At 32.1% G+C, this 20378-nt stretch overlaps 1 protein-coding gene across 1 annotated transcript; it reads right to left on the reverse strand.

Moving 5' to 3' along the window:
* Positions 1-11531: 11531 nt before the first annotated feature.
* LOC104094560 (protein TIC 22-like, chloroplastic) lies at positions 11532-17931 on the reverse strand. Its single transcript, XM_009600521.4, has 7 exons — positions 17418-17931; positions 15643-15717; positions 13769-13825; positions 12470-12529; positions 12309-12386; positions 12195-12230; positions 11532-11807 (listed from the first exon to the last, which is right to left on the reverse strand). Exons 1-7 carry the CDS (start codon positions 17850-17852, stop codon positions 11727-11729), a joined length of 822 nt encoding a protein of 273 aa, XP_009598816.1. The 5' UTR covers positions 17853-17931; the 3' UTR covers positions 11532-11726.
* Between the last annotated feature and the right edge of the window lie 2447 nt (positions 17932-20378).

Consider the following 20378-nt stretch of genomic DNA (forward strand, 5'->3'; position numbering starts at 1 on the left):
GTTTTAGCCATAGTTTATACTCTAAATTACTGCATTTTACGGGTGGTTGAGCTTAAATGATGGTGATTTGCACTTATTACGTATTTTATACCTTGCAGGAAACGATTCCGAGTTAAAAGGATAAATTGGAGCTAAATCGAATAATTTGAGCTTTGAAGTCTTACTAAAAGCCAAAGAATTAAATTGGGATCGCATCTGGGGCCTTGGATAGGCATTGCATAAGAAATTGGGAAGAAAGTGCAAGGGCCAGAACAAATGGACTAATACGATGCACCAAGCGTAGTAGTGTGGGACGCATTAGTGCAAATTTGCGTCAGAAGTTTGACAAGTTTAGAGACTGGGTTTTTTTGGCATGACAAGAAAAGGCACTACTGCGACGCACTCAGACATTGGAGTTCAGAGAGTTTACAACCGTGTAAACTACACTAATGCGACGCATAGTACGGCGCACTGTGCGGCATATGAAATGTAAAAAGTTTGTTGTGTTTCCCACTTCGGCTCAAAGAGGGTATTTTCGTCCGGGTTCGTTTCTACTTGTTATAAATACAATGAAAACAAGTTTTAGGAGCTTTTGACCTACGAAAGATTTGAGAACCAATCAAGGCACGAAGACTCAAGAATTCATCAAGATTTCAACCTACAATCGGTGCAATACGAGAGTTTATATCGAATTGTTAGTATTAATGTTTTCTTTGTTTTTAAACCTTATTGAGATGACTTATTCCATTGCTAAGGAGTAAATTCCATTAGGGTATTGACAGATACAGTGTTTTGATAACTTGATTATGGTTTGATTCTTGATAACTGTTAGACTTAATTGATGAAGTTTTAATTCGTATTGTGGAGTTATTTCTTATTTTGCTTAATCGAAAGAGGAGCTTGATATTGAATTGCTTTACATCTTATGCTCTAGATTCGTGATTCAAACAGGTAATCGAAAGAGCCTCTCAATTGTTAATCGAACTAGAAAATAGGGAAATATTCATGAGAAGTTACCCTTTAGACCATAACCATCATTTTATTGTTGCAATTGTTTATTGTGCTTCAATTGGATTAATTACTGAAATTAACATTTAATCGAAAGAAGAACCTTAACTTCAAGTATAATCTGATTATCTGTTGAACTCGTGAGAATCAACAGTATTATTGAATTAACTCAAGAATTGAATCCCGAGTCAATTATCTTGCACTTATCTAGTCAAATACCCTTATTTCTCTCATTGATATTTCTTCGTTGCTCATCTGCTGTCCTTTGTGATCAATTGTTAATTGATTAATTTTTAGAAGTTAATCATAGTAATAGTCATCAAATCAAGTGTTAATTTTTCTGGATAGTAATCAACTGAAGATTATTCGAACATTGTTTAAATTCAATCCCTGTGGAGATACTAATTAAACTATATTATCTTTGACTAGAGAGCAATAATTTTGTGTTGTGTTTTGTGCTCGTCAGCCACAAACAATTCAATTAGAACAAGACAATTGAACTTAATCTAACGGAATTTTCTTATCAGCAGACGGATTTGGCCTTTTAGCCATCCCTTCGATCAAATAGAGCTTCATATCCTACGTTTTTCTTTTTTTCCCACGATAGCCTTTAAGCGCGATTGCTATAATATATACTTCCTCGACCACTTTAAGGCAGATCGATCTTAAGAAGATCTGAACCGGAGAGCCCCGAAGTCCCACGGGTATCATAGAATTACGTTAGGTACCATATGAATTGCTGATATAAATATAGCGAAAATAAAACAATGAGATTAACAGTTAACCAACTAAACGAAATACATAAAGACTGGGAGGACATGGATTCTTATTCTTGATCGAAGTAGATTGAAAACAGCAGCAATGAAGAGTACTCAAATAAACAGAAAACTAAGATAGAATTTCAGTAGAACATAGAGTATGTGACTTACAATTAGAAGGATATACAGTTTTACACTTATGCGGAGAGAGATATTTATAGGATAACATAATCGTAGTTGGCTCTAAAATTCCTCCCACACATTTGCATCCGTTATTCATAGTAAGTGCATATCTCGTCTATTATACTTGGTATCTTTACACAAATAGTCGATTATATTCATTGTTTACTTTTTCTAATCATATACATAGATTATATACAACTATATACATATAATACATAAATTATACCTCAATCGGCTATTTTAGTTTAAGTGGCTGAGTGAGCGACTATTTGAGTTAATTTTTCATTATACTTAGTTGTGGTGTAACTGCTGGGCGTGATATATTTTACAAATACAATACGTATATATATATATATATATATATATATATATATATATATATATAATAATTTTTTTAGCACAAATACATTTTAAACAAATTATTAAATTCGATCGAATCAGTGTGTGAATTTCTACCTCCTGCCCTGCTAATGATTGAGGGTCCATAGTGCTACTGATCACGTAGAATATGGCATTTGACAAAAAATAGATCACTTCGTAGTGTCATGTCATTAATTTCCAAGAGAAAAATATCTATATAGAGAATTGAGTATTTTTCATTTGCATAATTCTCATTTTATATTCTTAAAATTCAAAGTTTAATTTTCACCAAATTCTCATGTCGTTTTTTTTCCTTTGGTTCCATCACTCCTCCACTTCACAAATAAGTAGAATTGAAGTATCTCTGAATGGAACGTTATTCTTGGACCACAAAGTTTTAAAATTCTCTTTAATGAGATTGATATTTTCTTTAGACAGTTACTACTTATACCATTAGATTCTTTTTTGGTCCCATTTAGCCCAAAGATTAAAGGGAAAATTCTAACGGGAAAAAGGAAAGAGAGTAATATTTCATTTATTTGCAAGCACGGAGTATTTTGAATAACCTCATTTAGAATGAGAAAGGGCAATTTTTATTTTTTTTTGCCCCAATTTCAGTAAGTAAATTTGGACTTCTCCATATAATTAATTTAAGCCTCCTCTTTTGTTTAATTCTAAGATCAGAATTGAATTTTTTCCAATGATGATATATGTGTCAAAATTAATTTTTTTGAAATTCTAGAATATTATATTCTTAAATTAAAATATTTGAAAGATATTGACGGGTGTAGGAGAAAAGCCTCCCTCTTTTAATAGTGAATGCAAATGTTTAGGACGTTTCGCAATAGAAAGTAATGTTGCAAGTACACTTAAATTCCTAAAAATTGTTGGAATTCTAAAATTAGCCCCAAATAAGAGTTCAATTTCGTAGCATAGGATATATTAGACGGTTGGACAATAAGAGCAAAAAAAAAAAAATCAAGCGGAAATAAGATTTATTTATTTCCAAATTTTTCATTAACTCAATGAATAATTACACGTGTAGCGGGTGATTACAGTTACATTTTTAATTAAACCTCTCGCGTCAAATTATACTAAATCATAATAAATTAATATAATTTGACATATATACAAAGAATTTATTATAAATTAATAAGTTTTACGTTGGCTATCGCTTCTCACGAGGAAATAAGAAATGACCCAATATATTTTTCTCCTCTAACTATGCTATCTAAAACTATCAATACATGAGGAAATTTTTGTCCAGTTATTTTATCTAGCAGCCTACCATAATCCTTATCTTTTATTGGATTTTGAAATTGTTTCTCCATTGCAATTGGCTTTACTAATTAAAAAATTATATAATTAACCTCACTTAATTGAGACGAAATTACTATATTAGTATTCATTTGACACATAATTATTAACCACAAATGTGGATAAGATTTTACGTGTCAATATTTGACTGACTATAGCTTACCTCCTACCACCCCATCCTCAGGGATCAAGTCAGAGAGGGGTATTATCTATGCCAGCATCATTCTAGTTTGCAAGCCAATATTAATCATATAATTTTTTTTTAAATTTTTCGTTCGGTATTCGATATTCGTATTGAAACTCGATTACGATTTGTACTTGAAAATTCTATATTGGAACGACTCCCTAACAAAGACGATCCTATACTCGGGACTCAAACATCTAATAATAAAAGATAAAAGAGTATTTACGACTCTACCATAATATTTATTAGTTCATCATCATATAATTTTGGTGATCGTTTGAAAAAGTCTGTATATGCTGATTTAAGCCAGTGCCATATTGAACAAGCAAAGCACAGTACAATGAATAACAAGCATAGAACATCATATCAATAATGGCATAAATCCAGAATAATTATTCTCCTAGCTATTATATAGCTGTCATGAAATTGACATTTCACAAATTTCAAAAAACTTGAGAGTGGAAGCAAAGGTTTTCACCCCATCACTCTTTTTGTTTTCTTCCAATTATTGTTACTTGTTACATATCGTGACCTTCCTTTGCTAACACAAACAAAAGAATTACATATTCTACCAGGGTCAAAGTTAGAAATTTTTTCAATTGTATTTAAATTTGAAAGAAATGAAAAAAATTTCATGATAAAGGATATTCAAATATATATTATATACTTCTAGAATCTAATATTTTACGTATATATATACACAATAAGGCGGTCAATTAACTAACCCTTAGGAGAATATAACTTCGCTCCGGTAGGAGATAAATTTTATAAAATATTAGTGTAATATAACTCGTGATAGCAGATTAATTTTACTTTTATTAAATTACTAATTAATGTTTATCATAAAAATTTATAATAAGTACATAGCTCATAGTTAAGTGATGTGATCATGTCGATATATTTTTCAATGTCAATGCATAGTAAACTCTTTTTCAAATGGATAAGAAAGTCTCGTTTCTAGGGAAAAGAAATTATGGAGTAATTCATTCTGAAAGTTGCAGATGAAATTCAGTTCTTATCACATTGCTTCATGAAATTCAGGTAAAGGCAGAAGATTAGAACTACGATTATAAATAATATGAAGTATTCATAATATTAATTACTTAAGATATCTAGCTAAGAGTTAGTGGGCGTTTGAACACAAAAATTATGATTTTGAAAAAGAATAGCATTTTGAGTTAAGTTAAAAAATAGTATTTAAAATTTAAAATTATGTTTGGATATGCATTTCACTTAAAAAAATATTGCAACTTTGTGAGTAGAAAAAAGAATTTGGATATCTTGAAAAAGTGGCCAAAACCACTTTTTGTTTTTTTGAAAAACTCATTTTCGAAAAATCTACAAAAATTTACAAATTTTCACGGACAAATATATTTTTTGAAGTAAAAAACAATTTCGAAAAAAGGAAAAAAGAAATCTATGGACAACTGGGTAATATTTATGGGATTCACCTGCTCAAATTATTCAAAATTCAAACATCTTACTGGCTCCTGTTCACGGGCAAGAGAATATAACTAACCTTCTATTATCTTTTTGTTCTGTATTTTTTTATCAATAAATTCGACTATATAATATAGATTATTATTTTAAAAATATCAATAAAAATTAGCGGGGTCGTTCGGTTTGTGTATAAAATATTGCATAAGATAACATAATGTTTGGTTGAGGTTTGTGAGTAATTAATTTCGAACATAAAATTTCATACAAGATAATACAATGTTTGGTTGATGGTATTAAGTAATACCCGCATTAAATTATACAGAAATCTATATACTTTTTATGCGAATAGAATGTGGAAGAAGAATACACATATTAGTAATATAGGAATTAAACCATTTAAAGATAAAAATTTCCTTTTTGAGTGATTAGCTCATGCAAACATTTTCTTAAGTATTAATCATCACATAACAATGCATTCATTATTAGTCACCCCACATAATGACATAATTCCTTCATTAAAATCACCTTATAAAAAAGTTCTACATTACTAGTTCATGAATGAATAATTTTTCCACTGTTACTTCTTGCCTTAACTTACTTCTTAAACCAAACGATCACTAACTATCACTAATACAAGAGTGAGTTGCTGTAGTGGTGAATACCCTCTATTTCCGACCAAGAGGTTGTGAGTTCGAGTCATCCCAAGAGCATGATGGGGAATTCTTGGAGGGAGGTAGCCGAGAGTCTATCGAAAACAGTATCTCTACCCCAGGGTAGGAGTAAGGTCTGTGTACAAACTAACCTCCCCAGACCCCACTGGTGAAATTATACTGAATTATTGTTGTTGTTGTAATTTTAATAAAAAGGTAATTTTGTTAGACATAAGAAAAGGACAAAAGATATTAAATTTTAGAAAGAGTCTAAAGAATTCCATTAATTAAAAATGGTAAAGAAGGAAAGTGGGCCATAGAAAGTATATTGATTTGGTGAGAGCGGCCCATAAAATCAGACCAATCAAGCCCACCGCCGTCAATGTAACTATGGCCCACTGAATTTTGTTGATTTTCGCCGTCACAGGGCGCGCATGCTTTTTTTATGCTCTGAAATAATTCACCTTTATAATAAATTATTGGCAGCTGTTAGACCACTTTGTTAGTTGTGACCCCCATTATTTATTTAATATGAATATATGCAAAATATAGAAATAATCATCTGATAGAAATTACTATGATCCCATATTTAATAATGTCCTAACTCAATGTTTTGTGTCGAGGATAAGCAATTTGATGAAAAATACCGTTAGTAGGAATTTCAATCGAGATACTTAAATTTAGTTCATTCTCGAGTTTTTCAATCGAATATAGTGGAATAATATTGCGATTTCCAGATGCACCAGGGTACGTGTAAAATCATGGTAAGTGAATGTGTTAAAAAGAACGAGATAGATCTAAAATTATACATAAGAAATTTGTCTCAAAAGACCCACAATTTCTTCAATCTATCTGGCATAGCAAAAGTGACATAATAGAAGAAAAGATCTAAATATGTGATATCAAATAATTGGAATGATGTTTTAGTTATATTATAGTACACTTACTTTAGGTAATACGTTTTTTAGGAGTATTTTAAACCATGAGATGGAGCTAAATGAAGAGACATGGTCAGTTAATTAACATTTGTATTTATATATCCGACCTCAACTTGTTTCGGATTAAGACATAGATGTTGTTTTATCATTGTTCGAATATCACATTAATCAGTGTTTATTTTTGACTCCATAATTAGAAACTAAATTGAGATGGAAGAAGGAATATGTTGTATAAAAAAATTGCTTGATTTCTTGATCTTTGAATAAGTAATCAAGCAGTAAAAATTGAAGCCTTTTTTAGCTTTACAACTGATATAATTTTGTGCCAATTTTTTCAAGAAAATGTGCATTGTTATTGTTATGTCGGCAAAGTGAGTACTACAGAGTTGTTGACATAGACGGATCCAGGACTTTAAGTTTATAAATTTTGTGATATAACCTTTTTTGACTTATTCTGTTCGGAATAGACTATTTATATATATTAAGTAAATTTCATAATACATATATTAGGACTTGAACCAAAATTACTGAGCTCTGTCAAACCTCTAACGTTAATGTCTATTGTGACTCCGCCCCTTTGTTGTTGATTTATCAAGTTGCTCGAGTGAAAGAGACAAAATTAGCAATTTACTAAACTTTCTCTAATAAAGATGTTGATTAAGTACAAATGTAGTAGAGGAAATTATCTGTAAAGCACAAGCTAATTTACACATTAATTATTCTAATAATCTGTCTTTTATTATCTGTTAAGTGGACTATTATCGATAAATAAATCTAAAAGATTACCCTTGGGTGAGATCATGCTAAACCCACTAGTATACCACATGATACATTCAAGAATCCTGTTTGTAACGTGAATATTATTGTGTTATAGGGTACCAAAATAAAATAAAAATAATATAAATTGAAGTCTTAAATAAAGTCTAAATAGTTTTAGTACTAAAATTATACTCTTCTTAAATGATATGATAATAATAATTTTATTAAATAAAGTTGTTTTCTATGTAAATCGAAGCAATTGTTTCTATTTGTTCTAGGTAAATAAAATGTACTGCTAAATCTATTATTGAATAAAATTCTGTATTTATATTTAATTTAAATTCTTCTAGATCTATACTCAAACTTTGAGCAAATATTTCTGTATTGTTGTTCGTGAGATTAATTGGCATATATTATCGGTAAATAGTGAATTTTTTAATATGTTGTAAAATCTTACTCGGTACTCCTTTTCTCCATCATGTTCTTAACTTTTGTAGTTCATATTTAGCAAATTTAAACTTTATCTTGTTCTATGATTCAAGATTTTTTTCCCCTCTCTTTTTTTTCTTTTTAATTTAATCACTCCTTTCACTTCTTCCTTTCAATCTAACTCATAGCACTTGCTTCTTTAACCCCACCCTGGTCACAATCGAATATCTTCCCAGTAATTTAACGAGTTTTAGTTACGTCTGAATTTTTTCCTAGGAATTTACAGGTTAATCCATCGTAGTTACTAAGAAATTGAAATGCCAACCATATACTTAGAGTGACAGGAAATTAACAAATATACAGATACATAAATACAGATTTACAGGATAACATGAATAGGGAAATCTTGATAGAGTGATATATATATTTTTTTTAAGTTCAAGATTTCCCTATTCATGTTATCCTGTAAATCTCTATTATATTTATATATATATATATATATATATATATATATATATATATATATATATATATATATATAATTCTATACTATCAATGTATTTTAATCGGTGTGGTAAACTATTTATCTTATTTTTCAAGTTACTAATTTTACTTATTACATATAGTTTTCTATAGTATTTTTAAGTTGACCTAATATTATTTCTTATAGGTTTGAGATTCCAATTGTTTCAAGTTACTGAGTTCTAAAGTAATAATTTATATATATTCAATAATTTTTTATGACACATAGAAAGTTCGAACTAAAGCTACTTGGTTCAGCCGAACCCACTCCCGGCACTCTAGCTCCGCCCTTGTATAGAGGCCGTTTGATTATTGAGATTAGGATACTAATATCAGTTTAAAATGTAGGATTAAATTTATTTAATGTTTGGTTATATATGTTGCTAACAAAATGACCCCTTAAGATTTAATTAAATTGTTTATGAAAAGGTTTAGCAATTAAACAGAAATCTAAAATCACTGTAATCAAGTGATATGAGAATAATATCTTTCCTAACACCGATTTGATTCCCAAGGCAAAGGGCATCTCTTTTTGGGTACATTGCCAACTCATTCCCATCTAAAATAATTCCTTTTTTCTCAATAAAATTCTTTTATTTGAAAAAAGTTATAAAGATTCTAATTCTATGAATGAAGTGCTTATTTCATTTTATGTGGCAATATTTGAAACAAGACGATATACTGTATTTATTAAGAATAAGATGTTCAAAGCATTTCATACTAAGCAGGCGGATTCAAGATTTAATCTTTCTGTATTTAAAGATGTCGTTAAATCCACTGACGATTTGATGCATATACATGGTATGAGCTAAAGCTACTGACTTCGATCGAACCCGTAATTTATATGATACATCCGCTCTCCACTCTAGTGTATATAACAATATTATGAGTCAAAATAATGTAATTATTGAGAAGCATATACATATAAGCTACAAAAAAAATCATTTATCATTTAAATTTGTTATATACTATTAGTTGGAATATTTGCATGGTTTTGCAACATGAAAAAAGAGGGGAGTCGCATGTTACAACGATAAAATTACAAATTATTTAAATACCAGTGTACACAACTTAAATCATTTCAATTATAGTAAAAACATATTTACAATGAAAATATTCCGTATACTCAATATATTATTAGCGTATAAAAAACAAATCAGCTCAAAATGTAAAGCTTATCAATAACATACACATCACCACTGCTATCGAGATTAACGTCACACTTCGAGTGCTATCATAGACAAAAGTTTAATATTTAAGCGAAAATATTATAAAGTAACCCATTATTCAACAAATTTCGATCTGTACTCGAGATTTTATCCACAGTATCCGTGTTACACCAAGTCATTCTCAGGGACAACTGTACAGATAGACATTCTCAGGGATGCTATTTAGAGATTAGTTAATATTTATTTTGACTTGAAATTTTAAATTAAATACCTTAACTATAGGACAATTCAGAATATTTTTGTCCCGAAAAAATGAACTGAAAAACTAAAATTCAGGACGCATTGGTTAATTCTTAAATAACATCCCTTTAAAATGGCTACGTAGTGTCATTTCTACGTAGAGCATAGTTGGACTAGCTATGGTTTCCTTACATTGGCCCGAGCCAACTCAGAGAAGTAGGGATGGCAATAGAGCGGTACGGGACGGGGCGGGTTTGAACCTAAGCGGGGCAGGTGGAATTTTGTTTTTTTAAAAAAACTTGCGGTTGCAGGGCAGGTGCGGGTTGACGCGGGTATGGCTGCTGGTTTGGCCAAGAAACACATACTGATCCAAACTTTTGCATTGCCGCTGCTTGTAAGAGTCTACTAGTGTTGTACTATATATTATTTTACTTATTAGATTACATGGTTTCTCACCTTTATAAATAAGAAAATGGACTCAGAGCTATTTGTACTTTTCCTTTCTTGATGATTTGGGGATTGGAGTTTCAACTTTCAAAAGACTCATTGCAAAACAGAAATAAAAAAATGTTAAAACAACCAAGCTTATAGCAATAAAAAAAAATAATAAAAAAAAAAAACTTAAACAGGAAACTCATTAATTTAGAAAAGTATTCCTAAATTGCAAATAATTAGTGAAAGAAAGATAAACCAAGACTTGATATGGTAACAACGGCAAGACACTGTCACTTTGGTTTCGTTAGGGAGGTGCTTTCAGGGTGTTCGTCGGTCGGTACGGTATTTAGACATTTCGATTCAGTATTTTCGGTTTCTTAAAATGCTATACCAATACCATACCTAATTAAATTCGGTATGGTTCGATTTTTTTCCTTTCGGTTTCGGTTTCAGTTTATTCAGTTTGAATATTAACTAGTGCATAAAGTCATAAACTGTAATATTCTTAATTAAAGTACTCAAAAGTACAAAACAAAAAACGTTTGTTGACAAAAGTTTGTCCAACATCAGCAAATATCAACCCAGAGAGAAAACTATACATAAAGGAATAAATTTGATTAATAGAAATATCTTGTTACTTGCTTAAAGTTAATTGATGAACTTGGAGAATAAAGGAAAGTAAAATTTATTTATTTTTTATATTTATATTATAATTAATAATATATTTATTGTGTAATATAATATATATTTCGGTACAGTAACGGTATTTTATTTTAAAATATCAAATACCATACCTAATACCAATTGTTTTTAAAACTTAAACCAAATACCATACCGAATATCAAAATATTGAATACCAAACACCAAAATTTTCGATTTTGGTACGGTAATTCGGTATTTACCAAATTATGCACAACCCTAGGTGCTTGTATAGGATTTGGGTTTAAATTAAATTAATACTATTTCAGAAAAAATGAAAAAGAACTTTATGAACCTTAATTTTTACTATCAAAAAAGAAGAAAAAAAACTTAAGTGGGCCGGGGGCAGGTTTATGCGGGGCGGGCAGGGTGGGTAGAAAACAACAAATTATGTGATGCGGGGCGGGGCAAAATCTTTGCGGGTTTGCCCTGCAACCGCACCACACCTTTTGACATCCCTACAGAGAAGTTAATTGCACACAGAATTTGTCTACAATTATCAAACACTTCAGAAATCTTAGCTCCGGTTTCTATAAGAATTTGTCGCATAACAGGACCTAATGCATAGTCAAAGTTACTACAATTTACACTCATGATATCAAAAATGCTAATATAGGATTGGCCAAGCACCATGAGATGACTTGACATAGGTTCTCTTACTTCTGGGAAGGATCTGTTGAAACATCGAAACCCGGAGGAACAAATACAACATCGTCCCACTTTGACGTCGAAGTATCCTGCAAAAATATGTTCATTCTTTGTTAATCGCACCGACTCCATTACGGCCATTAACCAAGGCAATGTGCATTTAACAAGCAAGATGAACATAAATAACAGCGTAATGCATGATGTGTGAGTTAGGCACATGTCACGAGTTCAAACAATGTTGCATACAAAAGCTTGGTATTTAAATGGAAAAGGGTAGAGGGGCGGCTATTATCCATTGAGTTTCGAACCATGTGCTATCTGGCTTTGGCAATTTCTTGATTAGCAAAAATATATATATATAAGAAACTAAAACGAGTAAGAGGACGACAGAGAAGTTCTGCATAATTTCCCGACATCATTTGTTGGATCAAGAACTCGACGATATAACATGTAAATTTCTTGTTGAGGATTCTCACCTTCATGCCTTGTATTATATCCTCCAGAACAGCAACCTGTGAAATCAGATGAAAATTCTCGGTCATAATTCTTGAAGCTAAGACACAACGGTAAGTAAATATCAATAGACGTACCTGAATATCTCCTTTCAAAGCAGGATTCAATCGGCCTTGCTGTTGAGAAGCTCTTACTAGTGAATTCTCTAGGTCCTCCTGCACAAGTTGATAAATTTACACGAAGGGCGATATAGCATCATATCACATTAGTGGATACTAACTCCAGACAGTTAGCTAACCTTCCTGAAGAAAACAGGGCGATATCTCTTGTTCTGGCTCCTCAGAATTAAGCTCCTTGACTATAATTTTCAAACTCATGAGAAGGAGAACTGACAAGAAAAACAAGATCTAGTATGCTATATTTGTGGCTATATAGCAAAAAAGGCTGTCATGTGGCATGAAATTCCCAGCCCACCATTCACACAATCTATGAATCTTAACGGTACGAAATCTGTTGTGAAATTATTTGACTGTGATTTTCAGATGTCTGCCGCATGGTGTTTATCCCGAGCCTTGGTAGACAGAGTTACCCCGTACCTGTGCTGGTGGCCCCCGGAGATAGCAGGTACCCCGTGGAATTAGTCAAGGTGCGCACAAGTTGGCCTAAACCCACGGTTATAAGAAAATTACCTCAAATATTCTACTGGATACCTGCATTCTCTCACAAGTATAGGAATTGGATAACTCTGCCTACCAAAATTTAGATAAATGGAAAGAAATCACCTAACTTTTTTGCTTTTGCTAGGATCCGAATCCTGTCTGCCACGATATTCTTTTTGAATAATAAAATTTAAGCAAACTGTGAAACATCGGAACTCTCCCATATGTCGGTTTGTGGAGATGGTTTTGCATCCTTCAACATATTCAATCATGGAAATGTTACGCACTTATTCATCCAAGAGATCGGCTTATTTCATAATAAGAGATTGGTATCTTTAGGAATAAAATAAGAAACATATTGGCACAAACATGCGAGTCCTATAAGGAAATACTAAATAGGTTTGCCATTAGAACTCTTTCTTATATGAATGAAGAGGATATCTAGCTTAAAACCTCAGTAGTGGTCACATTATTAATGATGATTCTAAAGTTAAATTTGCATCAGGCTGCTACACAAGCGACAAAAGAACTTTCTTAACCAGGCAACATCATCCAAGAAGGTGAAACGAGAGCAATGCAATGCTGTCTCAGATGCAGAGGTCGAAGCTTCGCAATATTTTGCGCGGATGTCTTTTTGCCTTTAATCATTTCGGGCATTTATTAGTGCACACAGGGATTCTCTTAATTGCAGTTTAAGGCAGATTGGATCTTTTCCGGTCTTGAAGGTACTGGATCCTAGTTGAGCTCATATGTCATTCAAAGATTTTTTTTGATAAGGTAAAAAAAAGCATTTGTTTCCACTCACACACGGGGACGTAGCAGTAAGCACAAATGACAAGGCAGATGAGCATTTCAGTTTCTAAACCGACTTTTTATATCATGCTTTGGCAGTTGTCTAGCTGCTAAAGGATGCCAAGATTATAGCTGAGAGAGTGTACCTGAAACACTGGAACACCATAAAAGCTCTCATCAGACGTTCCAGTCCTTTCCCTTTCCTAGTTAAAAAAAATGGCAGCAGAATATGATCAGCTTCAGATTATAGCAGGAAAAAGTTATGGCGCCCAAAATGATAATTTAAACATGCTGAACTAAATTTGGATGCACAAAAATATTTTTGGCATAAGCAGAAACCTAAATGTTATCCTCAAAGAAATATCACTTAAAGATGAGGCCTCCTAACATTTGACTGACCGAATATATGTTATGACACTATGTTCTGGAGTCCACAACTGGTACATGTAAAAAGAAACTTACTGAGCAACAGCTATCTTTTCATCCACTTCAACTCAAAAGCAACTTCTGTTTACTATATATTTATCTCTAAGATGAAGAAAAACATCTTAATGCTAATCTGAAGTGCCACAAATTTTCAGATTTGGCGTCAAGCAAAAGTATCTACTACTTATTGTTGTGCTATCTCATTACTCTGGATGTTTTTAGCATTTAGTCAAACAAAAGACGGGGTCTTACAATGTTTTAGATAGGATTCCTGTTGAATCATCAATCATAACATATTTATAGAGAAGGAATCTTGGAATAACCAAAAGTGCTCACACAGCAGCAGCAACAACAACAAAAAACATAGTATAATCCCACATAGTGGGGTCTGGGGAGGGCAGTGTGTACGCAGACCTTACCCTATCTCGTGGAGATAGAGATTTTGTTTCCCATAGACCCTCGGCTCAGTGAAGAATAAGCTCAACAGTAATGAAATGAAAACAGCCAGAAACAATAGTGAGGAGCCATGGAAAAGAAGCGTGGAGATAGAGATTTTGTTTCCCATAGACCCTCGGCTCAGTGAAGAATAAGCTCAACAGTAATGAAATGAAAACAACCAGAAACAATAGTGAGGAGCCATGGAAAAGAAGCATTGATAACAGAAGATAGTAAGATGACCAAAATGAAAGCAACAACAGACAATAATAGAAACCTAAGACTGAAAACAATACGACAAGGCGTACTAATGCTACTAGTAAGAACAAGAAAACCACTCCGCAAAGGACAGGATGTTAAAATCATCGACAGTACGAAGTACTGAAACTGGAAGAATCTTATGCTTGACAGTGTATGCAACCAATGCTCGCACATTGGTTGCATAAAAGGGAGAGCTAGAACAATAAAAGAGTGTGTAATATGCTAATTAAAACATACAAATTGTGTAAAAGTTTCATAGATAATGATACTAAAACTTTCAAAATCTTGACCAATGGCCATGAAGTACATTTCAGAACTTAGATTGTCGAAAACTTTGGAATACCTGCAAATACTTTGCAATGATCATGACTATGCTCAGCAAGCAGAGAATAGGTAATACCTGATCCTGGAAAGCTATGATACTCTACTATAATAGACTAATGGAGACCTCCAAAATGAATAATCTTTTGTTTGATTAAGAACGAAGGGGAGCCTTGGTGTAACTAGTAAAGTTGTTGTCATGTGACCAGGAGGTCACGGGTTCGAGCCGTGGAAACAGCCTCTTACAGAAATGAAGATAAAGGTTGCGTATAATAAACCCTTGTGGTCCGGCCTTTTTCGGGTGCATAGCGGGAGCTTAGTGCACCGGGCTGCCCTTTTTTTGATTAAGAACATAAGAAACTGATTGACCTATAGACAGCACTTCTTGAAGATCGACAAGCAACCGAATTTCAAATTCTCACGATACTAACATGATGACATGAGTACATGAGTACTTTATCAGCTTTCTTAAAGATTTAAGCACACACTTAGTCTGCAGCCAGAGAATTTCAAACCAAAATCAAAACATTGACTTCATGAATAAAAATTACAGAAATCTTTATCATCAGATATTCACCTTCATTGCATTCTTTACTTGAGATGCCTCTGGTATCAGCCTAAAAGCCACTCCATCAACTTTGAGCTGGAAAACCTGCATTATTGACCATCAATTAGACTTAATAACATTTTTCTTTCGCAATAAAGAATACAACTATCAGCCTCTGATAATCAGTATTTAAATTCAACAACGACAATTACTAGCTTAGACATGCTTGTCCTACTTGCTTTTGTTCTTTCCAATACCATATTATCTTTACGTCATTGTTCTAGTTATAAAAAGTAAACACATGGCTATTTCTCAGCAAATGTTAAACAATTCTTATTCTCAGTTCTTACTCTAAATTTTAAGCTCTTTGATTCCCAAAACACCCATATTTTCGATTAAGAGATAATCATGTCAGTACACTACAGACCAGTTTAGTGTTTGTTACAAGTCTTTTTAGTTTGTTTAAAAATTTATATTTCACTTAAAGAATGTAAAGAACCTCCGGTTTAGAGAAACCCAAATCATTGAATTGAAATGGGACGGGCCAAATGGAACGAAATGATTATTGGGGATTTATATAGTCAATCACAACTTAGGATTAAGACATAATTCTTGTTTCTCTTAATAATCATGTTAAGTCAAACACACGTTTTATAAGGGCTCACGTTATTGCCGCATAAAAATATAATCTCAACATGAAATTCCACAAAGTAAATTCAATGTTTGTTTAGCTGCCTAAGGAAAAACAATCTTTGTATATTAATGTAGCATTTGATTGGCAGTTTAAACTCCACATTGCCAGTACCCTTGTAAGCTTTGCAGGAATCTATATATTATTTCGTGCAAAATAGAATGTAGAATAGGAAACGTGTATTAGAATACATAGATAAAAATATCTAAAGACAAAAATTCCTATACGTAGGCAATCTACGCATAATAATCCCCACACTAGTACTCAATGCATAACAATCCCTACATTTTTGTCTTTGTTCTCCACATAAACAAATCCTTCATTATAATCGCAGCAAAATTAGTCCATGTGCTAACCCCGCTAACACTATTTGACACTATTTGTTATTACTTTTCTTTTTCAGATGACTGTGATGTCGGGGCCAATCGCAGCCAATAAAGTTAACCTTATCGAGAGCAACGGGAACAAATATTAAGTAGGCAATCTATGCATAAAAATCCCTGCAATAGTACTCAACCCATAACAATCTCTATATTCTTTTTCACCCTATAACAATCCTCGCATTATTATTCCTCACATAAACAATTCATTTATTATATTCGACACACAACAAGTCCGTGTAGTCGTGTACTAACCCCCCGAACACTATTTTTTAATTTTCTTAAGTTTTTCTAATGACAGTGGTGTCTGTGCCAACTTGCGCGCACCTATTCTACATGTATCTACTAGCTCCCACCAGCAAAGGTACAAGATAACTCTATCCACTAAGGAAAAATTACCTAGTGTTCTTTTGCCTCCGCTATGGTTCTCATCCCACTTCATTGACCCGACATAACACTACTTGTCGAGCATAGTTAATCATCACGGATGAAGCTATGTGTGGCCAAGAGTGGTCAACTGAACACCCTTTAAAATTATTCTGTATATAGGGTCAAATATTACTTGTTATTAATAAAAAAGACTTTGAACACCTTGCATAGCCCACTGACAAAGGTTGTTCAAAATTTGAACACTCTTATTGAATTTTCTGGCTTCACTACTGTTAATCATAACACAATAAGCACATCCATTACACAAAAAATGGGGTTGTAGAAAAGCAATTAATGAAGCTAACCTTATTAAGAGCAACAGGAACAACCCTCGAGCCATTTCGCATAGTAGGGTCCATAGATTCCATTTGCTGACGAAGAGCTTCAGCATCAGCTTCACTAAAGCAAAATAACCCAAGATTTTTACCAGTACTAACACCCGAAACAAGCACGAATTCTTCAGAAGCATTGCTAAGTGCATAAACAGGTACTCCAGCTAACCGCTCTTCAATAGCTTCAGTAGATAAAGATTGCTTTTTTACACTATTATTATTATTAACACCAATTTTAGCCCATGGGTTTTGTGAATTTTGAGAAGAATTGAGTGTGTTGAGTTGCGGAAAAGTGGTTTGAAGGAAATTGGAGAAATGGGTTTGTAAATTCTTGAAAGTTTGTTGGAGCTGTAGATGTGGTGGTGTTGCTGAAGAAGAAGATGACTGTTTAGGTTTGAAGATATTCATGTTTTTTTTTCTCCTCTGTTTTAGTTGAAATTAGAGAGAAAATGGTGAAAAGGGTTTTGGAGGTTTTAAAAACTGCTAAAGATTTTGCGTCTAGAAGAAAAGGGGAGAGGGTGGGGGGTAGGGGGTGAGGGTGTGGGGGTGCGTGGGAACAAAAGATAGAGAGAGAGGCAAGGTAAAAAGGAAATTGTTTACCTATATTAAGAGTGTTTTATTTACCCATACGGCTTAAAAAATCTATTGGGGTAAAGTGCTTATTATCAAAGGTAATTTTATTCTTTTAATTCTAATTCAAAATATTTAATTAAAGATGCATGAGTAACTTACCACTTCAGTGCAATATTTAACGATATTAGGACAGGAGCGGCCGAACAGGCCTAAAACAAACACTTAATAAGAGGCCTTAATATATATATATATATATATATATATATATATATATATATATATATATATATATATATATATATTATTTAATGAAACATCGTTTTTTTAAAAATTAGACAAGTGAGGATGTGGAATTAAAAAAATGAGAACTTAGTTTTATAAAGTACAAAAAATTAAATGAATTTAACGTTGATTGCATCACAACTGAAATGGGAGAACCCAGAAAACATACTTCCTTCGTCCCAACTTAAGTGACTCCTTTTTGTAAGTAAGTCCCTTTATATATTTGGTAACAATTCAACTTTAGATTTTTTTTTTTACCATTAATGAGATGATTTCTAGCCCACAAATTTCTATGATTTATTTAAGACTACAGATTTCAAAAGCCTTCCTTTATTTCATAAACTTCATGTCCAGTCAAACACTTTCATATAAATTGGGACGGAGAGAGTATAATTTATGTAAGAAAAATAAATAATAAGTTAGATTATTAGATATAGTTGTGTGACTAACTAATGAATAGAGAAATGTAATTAAGTAAAAAAGTAAAATTAGATTGACAGAAAACTATTTTAGTTATATTAATTAGAGGAAGAAATCGAGTTATTAAAAATTAATATGATAATAAAGAAATAAATTTATCAATGATAAGAGATAATTATATAAATAATATACTACTATATATAGAGAAATAATAATTTTGGGGCCCTTAAATTTTTGGGGCCTAAATCAAGTGTTTCACTTGCTTTAGGGTGAGGCGACCCCTGTATTAGGAGTGTTTATATTTAAGCATAAAATAGTTTATATACTTATTGGTTGGTCATATAAAAGTTATTGTATAATTTATTTAACGATGTTAAGAGTGTTTATATTTAAGCGTAAAATAACATAAATACTTTAGTTGGTTGCATAAAAAGTTATTTGTATAATTAATGAAACATTTGATTGACGGCATAAGAAAAAATATATTTGTATAATTGATGTGAAGTCTGACTGGCATTATTAATTTTACACATCTGAAATTATCAATCATTATGGATAAGAGTGTGTGAAATTTCATACACTAAAAACACCCTTCTTATCAAATAACAACCATTAAGAGAATTCTAAATAATTCAAGCATACCCAAATTATGAAAATCCAAGGCAAATTTTATTTTGTCACTTTACTTATTTTTCTATTAATTAGATAGCACATTTTGCCCTACAAACTTTTGTTAACAATGCTTAAGTGCCTTTGTTAAGCTTGATATTGTACCTTACCCAATTTTTATTGGAAAAAAGAAAAAGTTCTCCATATGAATATGGAGATAAAAAAGCAACTAAAAACATAATTCTTCAAATTTGTGTGGATAAAAGACTAACTACTACTTCGAGTCTAGGTGAGCTCATTTGAGGTGCTACTTAATGAAATTTGGAAAGAGCTTAAAAAGAATTTAATGAAAATTGTTAAGAATGTGATGAAGAAGAATGACCAAAATTAAATGTGGAATATTTTAACAAGAGATTTTAAGTAGGTAAATCCTTACATGCTTCTTTATTTCCTTATAAAGAATATACTGAGTTTGAACCCATTGTAGTTCTAAAATCATTGGTTCATACCGATCATTAGTTGCAATTTTAGGTACAACACACAAAACAAAACATATAAGGGTCGGTTCGTGTTTACCCGTAAAATAATATAATTGAATTTATAGCGTGCTTTATCGATAAGTGAATCAACTTGATCCGAAAATGATAAAGAAATTGATCAAAAAATAAGATTAATAATTATAAACAAAGAAAATAGCAAGCATGATTCTGAGCTCGGTCTTTCCTAGAGCAAGAACAGTAGCAATGATAGAACAATGATAAAATTCTTTAGCTCGAGCCTGATACAGTATGTTATAGCTTTTGTGTGCAGAAAGTGTCGTGTCCTTGCAAGAGTTGCCAATCTGGTATTTATAGCTATTCTTAGAGAGACAAGATCCTAAAATCAAGTTGTTCTTGAATGAGAATAAAAGTATCATTGATGAGTGCATAACAGCTGGTTTTGAATGCAAATATTCTATGTAGCGGCTGCTCATTTAATGCTATCGGATGTCAAACCTTCGAATCTTTGCCATCAATTATGCTTTCTTCGGGATTCACCTTGTATCGAATA

This window comes from Nicotiana tomentosiformis, chromosome 9 (genome assembly GCF_000390325.3).
Source record: "Nicotiana tomentosiformis chromosome 9, ASM39032v3, whole genome shotgun sequence".
Classification (NCBI taxonomy): Eukaryota; Viridiplantae; Streptophyta; class Magnoliopsida; order Solanales; family Solanaceae; genus Nicotiana; species Nicotiana tomentosiformis.

Bases quoted from the DNA above. Each gene is read 5' to 3' on its own strand.
- LOC104094560 (XM_009600521.4), bottom strand. From the start codon at position 17,852: ATGAATATCTTCAAACCTAAACAGTCATCTTCTTCTTCAGCAACACCA. The intron at 12,530-13,768 runs GTACACTCTCTC...TGAAAATTATAG, and splicing joins ATGGTGTTCCAGTGTTTCAG to TCAAGGAGCTTAATTCTGAG. The intron at 12,231-12,308 runs GTACGTCTATTG...CTGATTTCACAG, and splicing joins CTTTGAAAGGAGATATTCAG to GTTGCTGTTCTGGAGGATAT.